Source organism: Bos grunniens, chromosome 24 (assembly GCF_055505025.1).
Source record: "Bos grunniens cultivar Pamir isolate PY7600 chromosome 24, Bosgru_T2T1.0, whole genome shotgun sequence".
Lineage (NCBI taxonomy): Eukaryota > Metazoa > Chordata > Mammalia > Artiodactyla > Bovidae > Bos > Bos grunniens.
Window position 1 is genome coordinate 4,211,908 of NC_141188.1, and position 16,527 is coordinate 4,228,434.

At 48.0% G+C, this 16,527-nt stretch overlaps 1 protein-coding gene across 8 annotated transcripts in view; it reads left to right on the plus strand.

The window, feature by feature from the left end:
• ZNF516 (zinc finger protein 516) overlaps window positions 1–15,711 on the plus strand; it is a 101,521-nt gene extending 85,810 nt beyond the window's left edge. For 6 of the 8 annotated variants that reach the window (XM_086372115.1, XM_086372113.1, XM_086372114.1 and 3 more), the window contains exons 5-6: window positions 63–130; window positions 11,656–15,711. In XM_086372115.1, the coding sequence (XP_086228241.1) occupies window positions 63–130; window positions 11,656–11,715 (128 nt within the window). In that variant the 3' untranslated portion in view covers window positions 11,716–15,711. The remainder of the gene's footprint in view (window positions 1–62; window positions 131–11,655) is intronic. The other 2 variants (XM_086372118.1, XM_086372119.1) reach the window with 1 other exon arrangement.
• Window positions 15,712–16,527: the final 816 nt, after the last annotated feature.

The following is a 16,527-nucleotide window of genomic DNA, read 5'->3' on the forward strand; positions in this document are numbered from 1 at the left end:
CGCGCGTCCCGGGCGATGGGAAGCTCGAGTCGGCCTGCTGACGCGGGTCCTTGTCCCCACAGTGCTGTTCGAGTTTAATGGTCTCCGAGGTGCTGACGCCCACACCACCTCCGCAGACACCCCCAAACAAGTAGGTCTCCCCGCTCCCAGGGGCTGTGGGTTTTCACGTGGTAGCTGGGAAAGGGTGTCACCGTGGTCCTCAGGGTACCATGCGGTGTCATACCAGGTGTGCAAATAGCTCTTCGCTGCTCTGAATCGGAACCCAGCCCTGCTGTGTGGTCCAGGGGTGGCTGATAGTCCCAGAAGCTCCCGGGGCCGTGAATGACACAGCTGGGGTCCATGCAGCCGCGTCTGGTCCTGTTGGGGGTGATGAAAAGCTCTAAGAGTCAGACTTTTCCACTTGGGATGTTTTGCCTGGAAGTTATGACTGGAGACCAAGTTATGCTTACCCTCCCGTTTTGAGAATCGTTTTTTTTTGATTTGTATCAGTGTGATTGGTTCACACTGTGGTGTTGGTTTCCGCTGCGCTGCGAAGTGAATCACTATGTATACCCCCTCGTTTTGGACTTCCTTCACGTGGGGCGCCACGGAGCACTGAGTTACGTGGCGGTTTCCGGGCTGTGTGGCGGTTTCTCACCAGTTCCCGTTTTACACAGAGTGTCAGTGGTGTGTGCGTGCCCGTCCCAGGCTCCCGACGCATCCCACCTGCCTTGGTATTGTGTGTCCGTTTTCTACATCTGTGACTCTGTTTCTGCTTTGCACAGAAGTTCATCTGTGCGGTTTCTCGAGAGTCCAGACACAGGCGCTTCTCTCCGCTGTCTGTCTCTCTTTGGCTTCCTTCCCTGTGTGTGACTGGCTCTGGGTCCATCCTCTCGGTCTCTGCAGATGTTTTTACTTCAGAGTCACGTTTTTGAATCACTCCGTAAGAAGCCTGCTGCTGAGTCTGGTCTCCCGTGGCCTCGTCCTTGTCCTGATTTGATTCTTTGTTAAGCACGCCACTGACTTGGCCAGAATGCATAATACACGCGTGTGCGTGTGCATAGGCCTTGAGTTACCGTAGATGTGTGGCCTTCGTGTGTAAACCGTTCAGTCCACAGAGTGTGGCGGCCTCCTGGGCGCGGGTGACGGCGGGGTCCAGCGTGCAGCTCTGAGGTCGGGAGGCCCACGCGTTCCTCAGTGGCCTCCTGTGGCTCTGGACCAAGACCCCGTGGTTCCAGGCTCTTCTTCCTTGAGTCCCTTTACGGGATGTCAGCCCACCCTCTGTTCTCCCACAAGCATTCTCTGCAACACCATCTTGCCTTCTCATTGGTTGCCCGAGAAGATTCTGTAGCCACAACCTCCCCTTTATTAGTGAAGAAGGGTTTCCTTGCCGCCAAGGTGCACATGCAGGATCCCGTCTGGGCAGTCAGGTCCACTTAGCACGCCCTCCTGTTCCCGTGTGGGATTCCTGGTCGTGGACAATGGTGAGGGAAGCAGAGGTAGCAGAGGAACCCAGTCTGTTTCTCAGGAAGAGAACACTGTGTGGTAACCCTCCCCAGAGCCTGCAACTCATTCATGACTGAACTGCCTTAGGATGGGCCGGACCTCATCAGAGCCTTTGGTTTCGTTTTTTATCCAGTTTTCAGAGTCCCTGTTTGCTGTTGAAAGGTTTCTCTTCATATATCACAGACAGAATACCTTGCCCTTTGTTACAGTTTTTAGTAAGTGCCTTCTCTCTTAATAAAATGCATAGTTTTAGAATGAAAAGCTGTTATTTCAGGATGCTGTCACAATTTATGAAAAAAAAAATCTTGCTGAATGCTGAATTGAAAGATCTGTGGACATATGTGACCTCAGCTCAAACTGGACCATGCTGTCCTTTTTAACAGAAGTGAAACCCCCTTTCGACAGGAGTCACTGTGATGTTTGCGGGTTGTGTTAGCAGCGAGGCCGTGCCACATTGGAGAATTGCACACTGACAGAGTGAGTGGCGTCAGTGCAGAGTGGCCCCTGCAGACACAGGCGACCCGTTCCGTCCCCCAAGGTGTGGCTTTTCCAGGTGCGCGCTGGGCGGGGCTGGCGGGGGATCACTGGCCGGCTCTCTGAACAGCACCGTGAGGCTCTTCAGGGACACACATCAGCTTATGAGCTGCATGTGAATTCCAGCTAAGTCTCTGCAAGAGGTTTCTCTTGTAGGAGAAAGAGATCAACAAAGCAAATCACTGAGACTGTATTTTAAATTCATTCTGTGTTAATTATGGATTTCCCGGGTGGCTCAGTCATCAAGAACCGGCCTGCCAATGCAGGAGACTTGGGTTTGATCCCTGGGTCAGGAAGATCCCCTAGAGTTGAGGAAATGGCACCCCACTTTAGTATTCTTGCCTGGGAAATCCCATGGACAGAGGAGCCTGGCGGGCTACAGTCCACGGGGTCACAGAGTTGGACCTGACTAAGTACACACACACAAGACGGCATATTCAAGATCATGGCCTCTGAAAGTACTTTTTGTCCTTCATTACATTCAGAGTATCTTTTGTTGGTTAATTGCTGGACGTTCTGGTTCTTGAAGGAAATGCTGTTTTCTTTAGTGTACTTTGGGATTTTAGAATTCTCATAGAGATGTGTCTGCCAGGGTAACTGCAAAACGTAGCAGTAGTAGATATCGGTTTAAATCTTAATGTTCTTTCTTATGGTGAAGTTCTCATTGTTTACAAAAATCACAATTGCTATCTGAGATTTAAGATACAATACAGATTCATAGAGTGATTCTGTAGTTATTTATGTCTAGAAGGGGACTCATTATATTGATCAGTCATGTTCTTTTTCATGTTGAGCTTGCTTTGCCAACATTAACTAATTAATATTTAAATCATATTCTTTTCCTGTGGGCTTTAGAAACTGTGGATCAAGGGATTTTTTTAAAAAATCATACAACACTGTGTATTCGTGTGGAAGTTATTTGATGTAGCACTTAAAATGGATGGACTTTTATAGATGTACATAATGGATGCTAAGTTATATAACTGAAACAGTATTTGGGAATGCAGTTTTATAATCATCATTTGTCCACTCATTAACAGTATTAATTGAGCACCTCCTGTGTGCCAGGCTCTGTCTTATTGGTGGAGAATAATCAGGATTTAGAGGTGAAGGTAAACATCTTTCTTGCTTTTATGGTTTGTGAGGTCCAGTGGGTGGTGGTATCAGGGCTGCGATACAGGAAATCTGTCCTGAGTGCACTGGGGACCCTGAGCGGGGATGACGTCAGTGCTGAGTCCACGGTGAGTCGGGTTGGTCTGGGTCAGGGATGGACTGCAGAGATTCTGGACAGTGGAGTGAGCCCTGCTCTGGAGGGGCTTCGAGCGATCCCAGTAAGACCCAGGGCTGGGAGGAACAGATGGGTGTGGGGATGGATATTCGGGGGGTGGAGGAACTCTGGGATTGGATGTGGGGGGGAGCAGGGAAGGGATGGACCAGACCCGGGTTCTGGCGTCAGGCTCCAGCTCCTGAGAGGAGCCTGTCCTGGTGCTTGGAATGTGGCTGGAGGAGCTGGACAAAATCTGTTCCCATTGACCTTCAAGTTGGTGATGCCTCTTGGCAGGTGAATATGTGGGTTTGAAGCGGAGGAGAACAGTCTGGGTGGAGGACATATGAATATTTCATAGCTTGCAATGTTGAAGAGCTGCCAAGATCAGCCAGTTCGACTCCAAGCGACTCAATAATATGAGTTATTAAGATGCTGGCTTACCGAGTAGGAGGCTGTAACCCAGGTCTCCCCTCAGGCAGGCGACCTTCACCTGCGTGTCCTCATCTGTAACGTGAGGACGGCAGCAACACATCTGTGCTCATGGAGAAAATTCTCGAGGACGGTGCGCCGAGCCTGGCCGAGGCAGCACGCCCAGCATGTTAGCGGCTGTCAGTTTCCTAGGAGTGAACTGTTGTCCTGAACAGCTGGGGAGACGAGGGGTCCGTGTGTGAGTGGCACACATGTGTATGAACATGTGGACACTTGTATTGATGCCGTGGATGAGGGGTCCATGTATGAGTGGTGTACGCGTGTGTGAACATGTGCACACTTGTACCGACGCTGTGGACGAGGGGTCCGTGTGTGAGTGGCGCATGCGTGTGTGAACATGTAGACACTTGTATCGATGCCATGGACGAGGGGTCCATGTGTGAGTGGCGCACGTGTGTGTGAACATGTGGACACTTGTACCGAGGCCGTGTGGACGCGCCCCTCGGGGACAGCTGTGCTCAGGGACCCAGTGTCTCAGCTGCTTCCTCTCCTGTGGTCTTCCTGCCTCGTCTGGACCTGGTGGTGTCCTTGGAAGTGCTCTGGTTTTGTCTTGTTTTAGTTGCCCCTTAAAGCGAGAATAGGAAAACTCTGAGTTTGAGGAAAGTGTCATCGGCATAATGTGGTTCCTGGTGGACCCCACGCTGCTGGGCGGCCGCCGTATCTGTACCACAGGCATACAGCAGCTGCACTTACTTTGCAGAGATAATATTTGAGTTTTCCATATGAGTTGATCCCAATGTCATAATATCTAGATGCAGGAATGGATTTATTCAGTTAATTTAGTTACTTGAGGAGGAATGAAAGAGTTTCCTCTTTTTATTTTTTTGAACCAGGTCATACATGCAGTTTAGTTTTTCTTCTGTTCCATTATGGTTTATTACAGGATGTTGAATATAGTTAGCTCCATGTGCTATAGGACCCTGTTTATGCACCCCATATGTAATACATAATAGTTGCACCTCAGTTCGGTTCAGTTCAGTTGCTCAGTCGTGTTCGATTCTTTGTGATCCCATGAATTGCAGCACTCCAGGCCTCCCTGCCCATCACCAGCTCCCGGAGTTTACTTAAACTCATGTCCATCGAGTCGGTGATGCCATCCAGCCATCTCATCTTCTGTCATCCCCTTCTCCTCCTGCCCCCAATCCCTCCCAGCATCAGAGTCTTTTCCAGTGAGTCAACTCTTTGCATGAGGTGGCCAAAGTACTGGAGTTTCAGCTTCAGCATCAGTCCCTCCAATGAACACCCAGGGCTGATCTCCTTCAGAATGGACTGGTTGGATCTCCTTACAGTCCAAGGGACTCTCAAGAGTCTTCTCCAACACCACAGTTCAAAAGCATCAATTCTTTGGTCCTCAGCCTTCTTCACAGTCCAGCTCTCACATCCATACATGACCACTGGAAAAACCATAGCCTCGACTAGACGGACCTTTGTTGGCAAAGTAGTTTCTCTGCTTTCGAATACGCTATCTAGGTTGGTCGTTACTTTCCTTCCAAGGAGTAAGCGTCTTTTATTTTCATGGCCACAGTCACCATCTGCAGTGATTTTGGAGCCCCCAAAAATAAAATCTGATACTGTTTCCACTGTTTACCCATCTATTTCCCATGAAGTGACCGGACCAGATGCCATGATCTTAGTTTTCTGAATGTTGAGCTTTAGGCCAACTTTTTCACTCTCCTCTTTCACCTTCATCAAGAGGCTCTTTACTTCTTCACTTTCTGCCTTAAGGGTGGTGTCATCTGCATATCTGAGGTTATTGATATTTCTCCCGGCAATCTTGATTCCAGCTTGTGCTTCTTCCAGCCCAGCGTTTCTCATGATGTACTCTGCATAGAAGTTAAATAAGCAGGGTGACAATATACAGCCTTGACGTACTCCTTTTCCTATTTGGAACCAGTCTGTTGTTGCATGTCCAGTTCTAACTGTTGTTTTTTGATCTGCATATAGGTTTCTCAAGGGGCAGGTCAGGTGATCTGGTATTCCCATCTCTTTCAGAATTTTCCACAGTTTATTGTGATCCACACAGTCAAAGGCTTTGGCATAGTCAATAAAGCAGAAATAGATGTTTTTCTGGAACTCTCTTGCTTTTTCCATGATCCAGCAGATGTTGGCAATTTGATCTCTGGTTCTTCTGCCTTTTCTAAAACCAGCTTGAACATCTGGAAGTTCACGGTTCACATATTGCTGAAGCCTGGCTTGGAGAATTTTGAGCATTCCTTTACTAGCGTGTGAGATGAGTGCAGTTGTGCGGTAGTTTGAGCATTCTTTGGCATTGCCTTTCTTTGGGATTGGAATGAAAACTGACCTTTTCCAGTCCTGTGGCCACTGCTGAGTTTTCCAAATTTGCTGGCATATTGAGTGCAGCACTTTGACAGGATCATCTTTCAGGATTTGAAATAGCTCAACTGGAATTCCATCACCTCCACTAGCTTTGTTCGTAGTGATGCTTTCTAAGGCCCACTTGACTTCACATTCCAGAATGTCTGGCTCTAGGTGAGTGATCACACCATCGTGATTATCTTGGTCGTGAAGCTCTTTTTTGTACAGTTCTTCTGTGTATTCTTGCCACCTCTTCTTAATATCTTCTGTTTCTGTTAGGTCCATACCATTTCTGCTAACCCCAAATTCCCAATCCATCTCTCCCCTTTCCCCCTCCCTGAAAGAGCTTCCTTCTGATGTGTCTTTGGTTCCTTTCATGGGTGGGGTGGGGAGGATTACTGACTCATTAGGGGTTAAAGGTCTGGGTTAGGAGAGAGTAGGGTGTCGTTGAATAGTTGGTTCCTGGGCATAGTATCGATTCTGTAGGCATCCAGTTCCTTTGCATTTCTTGTAAAAGGGCTTGAGCCCCGGCACTGAGGAGCCCGCTTCATGAGTGAGCTTCTCTAGCCATGGGGATGGGTTCTCCGGCCCTGGGGGAGTAAAAGCACCCGCTGCTTGTGCTCGTATTAGGAAGATGATTCTGATCATAAGAGAAGCTAGTATTCCAAGCAAAACTCTATATAAGAGGAGGGATTCATGCATGTCATCATTTTCAAAATGCTCTGCCATAGCTTTAACAAAATTGAGTGTTTAATTTCTAGTCATCATCAAAATTAATCATTAGAAAGAATACTTTTGAACATAATATGCTAAAATATTGGTATCATTGTGCTATACATGTTAGAGAAAAAAGTAGGCTTTTTTTTTTAAATGTTGTGGAGAAATTGTGTTTTCCCACTATATCGTTTGTGAAATGTTAGAAATTAAGTAATGTCTAAAACCAAGAAAAATTAACCCACTCCCCTTCCATTCCCCTGGTTTCGGGATTTCAGAGACCAGACTGCCTTTTGCTGAAATATGAAATCTGGTGTTTTGATTTGTTTGGATTACTTGCCAGAATTTATAGTCTATGATTAATAGTTTATTTCTTACTATTCTAAATGCTATTTTGAAATAGTTAAGCTGGAGAAATAATTCCATTAATCAAAATGAAGAGAAATGAAAAAATAAATGGCAGCATAATTTGTCACATTTTTAGCTGAGGAGGTTCTAATGCAAATGGTGGAGAAATGGTGTGGCTGGTAGATTTGAATCTCTGTATCTGTTTCCAGTGGCACAGAGGTAAAAAGCCCGCCTGCCAGTGCAGGGGACACAAAGAGACGTGGGGAAGCTCCCCTGGAGCAGAGAATGGTAACCCACTCCAGCATTCTACCTGGGGAATCCCATGGACAGAGGGGCCTGATGGGTTACAGTCCATGGGGTTGCACAGAGTCGGACACGACTGAGCATGCACCCCACGTGTGTCCAGTGGGCTTCCCAGGTGGCCCAGTGGGCAGAGAACCTGCTTGCAATGCAGGAGATGCAGGAGTCTTGGATTTGATCCCCGGTCAGGGATCTCTTGGGAGAAGGGTGTGGCAACCCACTCCAGTATCCTTGCCTGGAGAATCCCATGGACAGAGGAGCCTGACAGGCGACGGTCCGTAAGGTCACACAGAGTCAGACACGACTGAAGCGACCGAGCAGGCTCACATGTCTGTTTTCAGCATCCCTTTTAGATTCGCTGTATCATGGATCACATTTCCAAATTCAGAGGATTTCTCTCAGCAATTTCTTACTCATGTAAATCCAACTCACGTAAGCTCTTGAAACACAGCATGCATTTTTCCATTAAATATAACATAATGCCCAAAGTCATGAATGCAACTAGTGATTTATCTGAAATGACCTGTGACAGCGTGAGCTGCAGTGTACCGATGGCTTCTCGGGGAAGGTCCTTCTTAGCAAGACGTTCCGTGTACATCGTGGAGCATTTAGCATCACCATGCATGTCTAAGGCAGGCCTCGTGTGCAGACTGACCTCCTTCTGGGGCCCAGAAGACTCATGCATGTCCTGGGGATTCCAGCACTTGGGTGTGTCTGTCACTGACCTCATACATGAGCATGTATGCATTCCTCTACCTTGTAAGACAAAAGGGGTGAAAAAGTAGGTCTCATCAAATTCCAGAAGTCAGTATTCATCCCTAGAACGTTGAAATGCCTTAAAGAAAGATATGTTTCTTTCAGTCTTACTGAAGAACCTACAAGTCACACAGCTGCCGTAGAGAAAAGTCAAATTTTCTAAGAGCAGGCTTCTTATTTTCTGAGGACTCTTTGTGGGAGAATAAGAACAATCTGTTTGTACTCAGATATCACGAGTCCACTTAATTTACTTGTTTCTGTGACTGCTTTCTCCCACGGCTGCCTTTTCCCCTGCGTCTGATTGCTCAGATGCAGTGCATTCATTTCTTAACAAACCCTGTGGGAGTGCCACAGTGAGCAGTAAGGTGATGGGCCCAGTGAGTGAGGAAACGAAAACGCCTCTCTCAAGAGTGATGTGCTGTTGGAACACATCCCTTCATTTGTGAACAGCAGGCATGTCTGCCTCGAGATTGGTGGACTGAATTGAACACCCTGGTTATTTGGGTTGGACTCTGCAGTCCCCCCAAAATAAGTAGTGTAAAAACTTTGCGCGCCTGCAGTGTGCAGCGTTTGACACACGGCCACCCTCCTGTTTCCTCTCTAACAGCCGGTACAAGTTTGTGAATTCTGGCCCGGAGGATGGGAAATCCAGGGGCTGCCTGGGGTGAAGTGTGTGTTGTGTTTACAAAGTGTAGATGCACACACACACACTGCGCACTCATGTTCATACACATTCTTCACACATTTATGGAATCCTCGGCAAGTCTGTTTGCTAAGTACAGTTACTTCCTAGAAATACTCAAGGCCAGTCACCTAACAGCCAACAAGAAATCCCGTTTTCCTGTTGTGAACACAAAGGCCATTCCCTTCCTCTAATGAATGCCATCGGAGATGGATCTCTACCCATGTGATGTCACTGTGCAAAAATACAAAATATCCTTCTCAGCTTACTGCAGGCTTCCCTTATAGCTCAGCTGGTAAAGAATCCGCCTGCAATGCAGGAGACCCCGGTTTGATCCCTGGGTTGGGAAGATCCCTGGAGAAGGGAAAGGCTACCCACTCCAGTATTCTGGCCTGGAGAATTCCATGGACCATACCCCTGGGGTCACAAAGAATTGAACATGACTGAGCGACTTCTACTTTGAACTTGCTGCAGGAAATTCACCGTCTACTTAAGGAAGTTTAATCACCTCTCTCATTCTGTTACTGTTTGCTACATTTCAAATAACCCCCTGTTCCTACCACTGTGCCCAGCCCCCAGCCCCGCACAAAATGTTGTTGGTATCTTTCTGACTTCCACTAGATGTCGACGGGAAATCTGAATGCAGAGCTTTCCACAGGGGTTTTCTGAAACTGTTAACTAAAGAGAAGCATTTAATTCATTATGTCACCCGGACCTTCCTCCTGAACTTATTTCTGGGCTTGCTGCAGGCATAGCCGGAAAATTTCACATGAGTGCTGCGTTTTATGTGTGCATGCTAACTTCAAGCTGTTGGTTTCATTTCACGGAGAATTCAGTTGAAGGTTAACGCAGTTAAGTGAGATTAATCTCGCCCTGTTGTGTTGTCCTCAGATTGCAAGCTCCATCGTTCAGGCAGTAATGCTTCAGACGTCGCCTGAGAGCCTGTCTGAAAGCTGGGGCCCGCCTTCCCTCTCCCTTGCATCTCCCTTCCATCTTATAGGTCCCATGACTTTAGAACACCCCTTCCGTTTTTCCGACACGGTCGTTACTTTTGGTGATGAGTGGAATTCTCTCAGGCCCCGACAGATCTGTGGGAGTGCTGTTGTGTTTGTTGATATGGCCTCCAAATTCAACCCTGTTCTGGAATTGTCATTCACATGTGAACCTACTTTGTACTACAGAACACTGCTTTAAAAAAATCATTGTTGTTCACTTGCTAAGTCGTATCTGGCTCTTTGCGACCCCGTGGACTCCAGCAGTCCCGCTTCCCTGTCCTTCACCATCTCCCAGAGTTTGCTCAATAAAAAATCATTATTTACTAAAATCCTTACTTGATTCAGATTTCCTCTGTTTTCCCTTAATGTCCTTGATCCTTTTCCAGGGTCCCCTCTAGGATACGACATTTCCTTGTATTTTCTTTTTTTTTTTTTTTAATTTTTGGCTGCATCATATGGCTTGTGGGATCTTAGTTCCCTAACCAGGGATCACACCCAGGCCCCGGCACTGGAAGCCCCGAGTCTTAACCACTGGACTGCCAGGGAAGGCCCCAGAGCATTGCTTTTTTGAATCTTCTTCTGGTCCCACCTTGCCATCTTTTCAACCTTTTCTCCAGAGCTGGTTCAGACCCTAGGGTTTGCTGTTCTGGTGTGCGGACCGGACATGCCCAGTGCCTCTCTGTGGATCCCTGAGAGTTGCCCAGGCTGCCTTGGAAGGCATTACAAGCTCCTCCTGCTCACGTGTCATGTTTGGTTCAGTCGCTCAGGCAAGTCCGACTCTGCGACCCCATGAACCACAGCACGCCAAGGCCTCTCTGTCCCATCACCAACTCCCGGGGTCCACCCAAACCCATGCCCATTGAGTCAGTGATGCCATCTAGCTATCTCATCCTCTGTTGTCCCCTTCTCCTCCTGCCCTCAATCTTTCCCAGCATCAGGGTTGTTTCAGATGAGTCAGCTCTCTGCATCAGGTGGCCAAAGTACTGGAGTTTCAGCTTCAACATCAGTCCCTCCGGTGAACACCCAGGACTGATCTCCTTTAGGATGGACTGGTTGGATCTCCTTGCAGTCCAAGGGACCCTCAAGAGTCTTCTCCAACACCACAGTTCAAAAGCATCAATTCTTCAGTGCTCAGCTTTCTTTATAGTCCAACTCTCATGCCCATACATGACTACTCCTTGACTAGATGAACCTTTGTTGGCAAAGTAATGTCTCTGCTTTTTAATATGCTGTCTAGGTTGGTCATAACTTTCTTTCCAAGGAGTAAGCGTCTTTTAATTTCATGGCTGCAGTCACCATCTGCAGTGATTTTGTAGCCCAGAAAAATAAAGTCAGCCACTGTTTCCCCATCTATTTGCCATGAAGTGATGGGACCAGATGCCATGAATTTAGTTTTCTGAATGTTGAGCTTTAAGCCAACTTTTTCACTCTTCTCTTTCACTTTCATCAAGAGGCTCTTTAGTTCTTCACTTACTGCCATAAGGGTGGTGTCCTCTGCATATCTGAGGTTACTGATATTTCTCCTGGCAGTCTTGATTCCAGCTTGTGCTTCTTCTAGCCCAGCGTTTCTCATGATGTACTCTGCATAGAAGTTAAGTAAGCGTGCGTCATGAGTTACAGCTAAAGCCAGCCGTGTCTGCCGGCCGACGAGGCGGCTCTGTGAAGGTCACTGTTTGCGCTTTGGGTGACACTAAGAAAATAGAAAGACAGGTGCTCCTAGAAACCGCAAGGCAGTAATGAGTTTTTCTCTTGTCTCTTTTTTCCTCCAGGGGAGAGACCATTCTAACGCAGATGCTGTCCAAACAGTGCCTCTCAGAAAGGGAACCTAGAGATACACTTGGTCAGTTCTGGTGCCGTGACCTCGTCCGCAGCCCCCTCCTGGACGTCCCAACAGCCACCCTGGGTGCCCCATGGAAGACCCCCCCAGCCGGACACCGCCTCGCATCCTGCAGCCGCCCGCCGGAGCGGAAGCTGAAGGGGGGCTTCTTGTCACGTGTCTAAACATCGGTGAAGATGCTCTTCTTAGAATTACATGTAGATATTCTATACGCATCCACGTGCTCACCAACCATAGTCCGTGTTTTTTTACAGTAAGCGAGGTGTTGGCAGGCACGGTAGGAACACAGAGCATCTGTATCATTCAAGACATGTTCGAGACACTGGAAAGATGCTCGTGTGTCGGACAGACTGGAGCAGCCACGCAGGATTTTGGAGGACCGCGGGGGTGACGTCGGGACTGACGGCGGGGGGCCAGGAGGGCGGGGTGCTGATGGATGCCCCGGCCTGTCCGCGTCTTAGTGCGTATTTAAAATAGTAAATAAGAGGCAGGACGGGCGTTCAGGTGCTGTGGAAGCAGGCTGGAAGGGGCGGCGGGGGGCCCGGGTGACAAGGTCCTCCGTTTTCAGGGGTCCCACCACCTGTCCCAGCTGAGTTCCCCTCCCATCTGTGCCCAGTGAACCCGAAAGAGGTGACGCGGCCATGGGAAGGCTTTGACTGTGTTTCGGGAAAGAGCACTAGTTGAACACTAAGAAAAGCAGGCTTCTTTGTTTATTCTCAGGACCTTCTGGTAACAGGGCTACATTCTGCAAACTGCTTACAACGGAAGACTGCCCGTCTTAACAAATGATCTAGCCACTGAACCCCCCCACCCCCGACCTGGACCCTTTGAGTCAAGCGGGAGAACCCCTGGAGCAGGTGGGGGGCCAGGTCATCCCTGGGCCCTGGCACTCTGGGGTCCTCCTGCACCCCTGCCTTCCCGTCCATCTGTCCCAGCAAGTAGGCATCTTTTCTTCTCGGGCCTGGGGGACTCGTTCCCAGACCGGGGAAGCCCCCAGGCCCGTAGGTGGGGGCGGCTTTACATACCTCTTCCTCAGTCACACAGAGGCAAGTTTTAGCGGGGGGTTAAGGCCCGTAAGAAAGGATCTTACGCCTTGCAGTGTATGCAGTTAAAATTGTACTCCGCAGAGATAAATGTTTTCTTTTCCCATCGCCATGACACTGTGTGTGATGGCGGGGTTTCTGAGACGTTCAGGTTTTTGCACATAGTGATCTTATGCATTATCACAAGTTACTGCTGCCTTGAATGAAAATGTTCTGTGAAAGTTTTTGCAAAAGCTTTACTAGGTTTTTTTTTTTTTAATTGTGAAATTTTGTAAAGGCAGGAAACGGATTAAAACGAGCATGCTAAATATATTTTTCAAAAAAGCAATAATTTTACGTGTACAGAAATTATCCTAACCTTTAATACTGGTGAGAGCGACAGTTTACTTAATTCAGTAATGGATTAGTGCAGTTTTTGTAGAAATGGGCTTCGGATACAAAGAATTGTTTAAACACACACACATACAAACCCTGAAGTGTGGTTTTCCTGTTCTAATGATTTGTTGAATTATATTATTATTATTATTATTGTTATTGTTGTTGTTCTTAGTTAATGTTTGGTTCTGGATTCTACTTGTTACTGAATTTAAATTACTTGACGGTTCAGGTTACTTTGCAGCATTTGCAAACGATGCAATGTAACTGGCTAGCTTATATCTATAAATATATATACATGTATGTACACACACATATATATGCATATATGTGTATGTATATATATATAACTTTTTTACTTATTTTTTCCTGATATTCTTACACGAGATATGTTGCAGAATGACCTGTCGTGTTGGTGTCATTAGGGATGTCCGTGCAGATATGATCAGCGGCTGTAATTGACTGTCCTGTCAAGTTACTTTGAACAAAGCCACAAAGACACATTCCTTTGTTCACGCTGGGAATCAGAATGCCTTTCTGTCGACTTACGTTTGATCACGTCTGTAGTCTCCCCGCAGTGATCATTTCTGCATTTTCTGGCTTTTATTTTCTTGGCTGACAGTGAAGGGTGACAGTTCAGGGCCTGCTGTTTCTCTGTGTTTCAGTTATTAAAGGAGCTCTGTACACAACGTGGCACGGAGGAGTTGCCTATGCGTGCACCTTCGGAGCCACAGACGGCATCCTGGGAGTCCCTCTGTGGGCAGCCTGCTGGAAGGGGTGCGTCCTGGGGCCCTGTTGGCCCGGACACACGGCCCGAGCCAGTTGGAATACGTGTTTCTGCCCGGAGCACAGAAATAAAGTTTTCACTTCATTCAGCAGACGGCGGGTGGGGGTCCCTCCGAGGACGCTGCCTCCGAGACAAGCCGTCTGGGGCCTGACGGTGGCTCCTTTCTTCCACTGATCATCAGTATTGTATGGGTTTGCTCATGCGTTGATGTCAGTTCGACCCTAGTATTTAATATGATTTGTGTTTTACTTATTTATTTAGCCAATGTGGTTTGATTCGCTTTTTCTCGAATGAGGATTTCCGCGTGGTCTCTCCTGTACGTCAGCTTCCGACTGTTACAGACTCTCTACTACCTCTCCTGATCCGCTGTCTCCTTGCTTCTCGACAGGCTCTTGCAGTGTTGGCGTCAGATGTAATTTAGACAATAAAGGGTTTGGTTCTGCACCGCAGCTTCTCCGTGTGTCTCCCCCCCACCCCACCTGCGCTCCCGGCCTGCTGGGCTCACTCCTGCTCCTTCTTGCTCACGCCTCTTCCTCCTCGTCCAACTCAAGTAACACAAATGATGAGCTTATAGAGGTCTTTCAGGTGATTCACTCTTATTCCTTAACTTGAAGAATGAGCATTTCGATTCTGTGGACACTCAGCCGTTCAGCACCTTCTCCGGGCGTCCGTCCGTCCTGTCTCTCCTCTCCCTCGGCTCCTGGGAGGCCTGGGGCCGTGTCAGACGGATGCGTTTCCCCTGGGCTGTGACACAGTCCAGATCCTCAGGCCAAGGGGATGGTGCCTCCTGGGCTTTTGAGAAGTTAAGTACCCAGGGCTTTAAGAGCTGCCTCCCCATGGCTACTTACTTATCTTTTAAACCAAGAAAGACACTCCCTTTCACAAAGATGCTCCGGGAAGCGGCCCCAGGAGTGACAGAGGCCACTTTGGTGACGTGAGGGAGTTTTGTGCTCAGGATGTCAAGAGCGCTCCGTCCCAGGTTGTACACAGACGCCCCCAGGACGTGTGCGCTCCCTGAGCTATCACCCAGCTGCATCCTCTGGGATGTAGTCATGCACGCGCAGGTGGCAGGTGAGGAGGCCTCTGCTGCCGCCTTGGGCCGCTGGTGCAGGCTGAGGCACCTTCTCTCCACCAGGAGTCAGAGTGTAGCCCGCAGGGTGGTGAGTCTAGTTAGAGCGAGGTCGCAGCTGCACAGAACCCTCCTGGCTTTTCACGGGGAGACTCTCCACCCACATTCCATCTTTAAAGCAGGCAGCGCCCCGCTCCCCCCGCCCCACTCCGGGAGGTCTGAACAGTGCACAGAAAACAGCTGGGTCTCCCCAAGTTTGCTTTTCCACTTTCCAAACGTCTCCAGGCCTGAAGTAGCATGTGCTGTTCCACTGCTTCTCACCTGGGTGAGCTCAAATCGCAGGACATTTTATACATGGAGCAGAAAGGAAGAGAGGAAAACAACAGGCGGGGACTTCAGGCGATGGTTCAGGTGCCCCGTAAGCGTGTCTTTGTGGAATGACCGAGGGAAAATGTTCATTCTTCAACTTTGCTAATTATGCTTTGAGGCAGTAAAATGCAAAAGACCACAGAATTTGTATTTCTTTTTTTAAAATACAATTTATAACATTATATTTTGTACTCTTTATATTAGAATTTGTAACTAGATTGATGTATTTAACTCTATTTCTGAAAAAAATAATTCAATGTTCCAGTTGTGTGACAAAAATATTTAGATAAGACATATTCATTTTATTGGAAATTGAAATCAATAAAAACATCTTGGAGTTCTTGAGTTCTTGAAAAGACCTTTTTCCCCTATTTCAGGAGGTGCCTTGAATCGTTTGACAGCCCATCAGGGTCTAGCATTTGAAGATTTTTGTTGGCAAACCCAGGTATTAGTGCTCTTAATTTATATGTGCAGAAGAGTTTGGGGGATGATCCCACAAGATGGTTCATCTAAAAACGTGCTAAGATGTCCAGAGGACTCTTTTTTCAAGTTTTTTGGGGACTCTGGGGCGCGCACACTGTTTCTCTTTTCTAAAGGTGACTGTGTTTCTCATTCGCCCGCAGCACCTCTCATTCTGCAACACCAAATACAGCTTTCTTTGACTTGCAGTACATTTTCTGCTCAGATGGCAGAAACAGGACTTGGGGCCCTCGGATGCAGTAACAGAATTTCAATGTGGAAAGATAAACCTGAGTTTTGAAGTGAAAAAGATTTCTGTCTGAGCTGGCAGGGAAAGGCAGGGAGGGTGGGAACCTGAACATGGCCTTCACGTTGTGTCTGTCAGGGAAGAAAGTCGAGGCTGGACAGTGAAGGGGGCATCCGGTGGGGGTCACGGACGGCCCCCTTGTGCCCCTGTGTTCTCGGGTGGAAATGAGTTTGAGGGGCTTTCAGAGAGTCTTTAGGTTTTTGCAGACATCAGACCTGGACCTTGTGTGGGATCTCAGTTTATCGTGACTCATTTAATTGAGAATCCTGTGCTCCCCCAGGTGGCTGGGTCTGGTGAGAAGGGTGCTGATTGTCCATGCAGAAGCAGCCCGGTTCCCTCTCGGTATATGAAACAGGCAGAAATAAGCCCAGGTATCTGTGTGTCATCAGGTATGC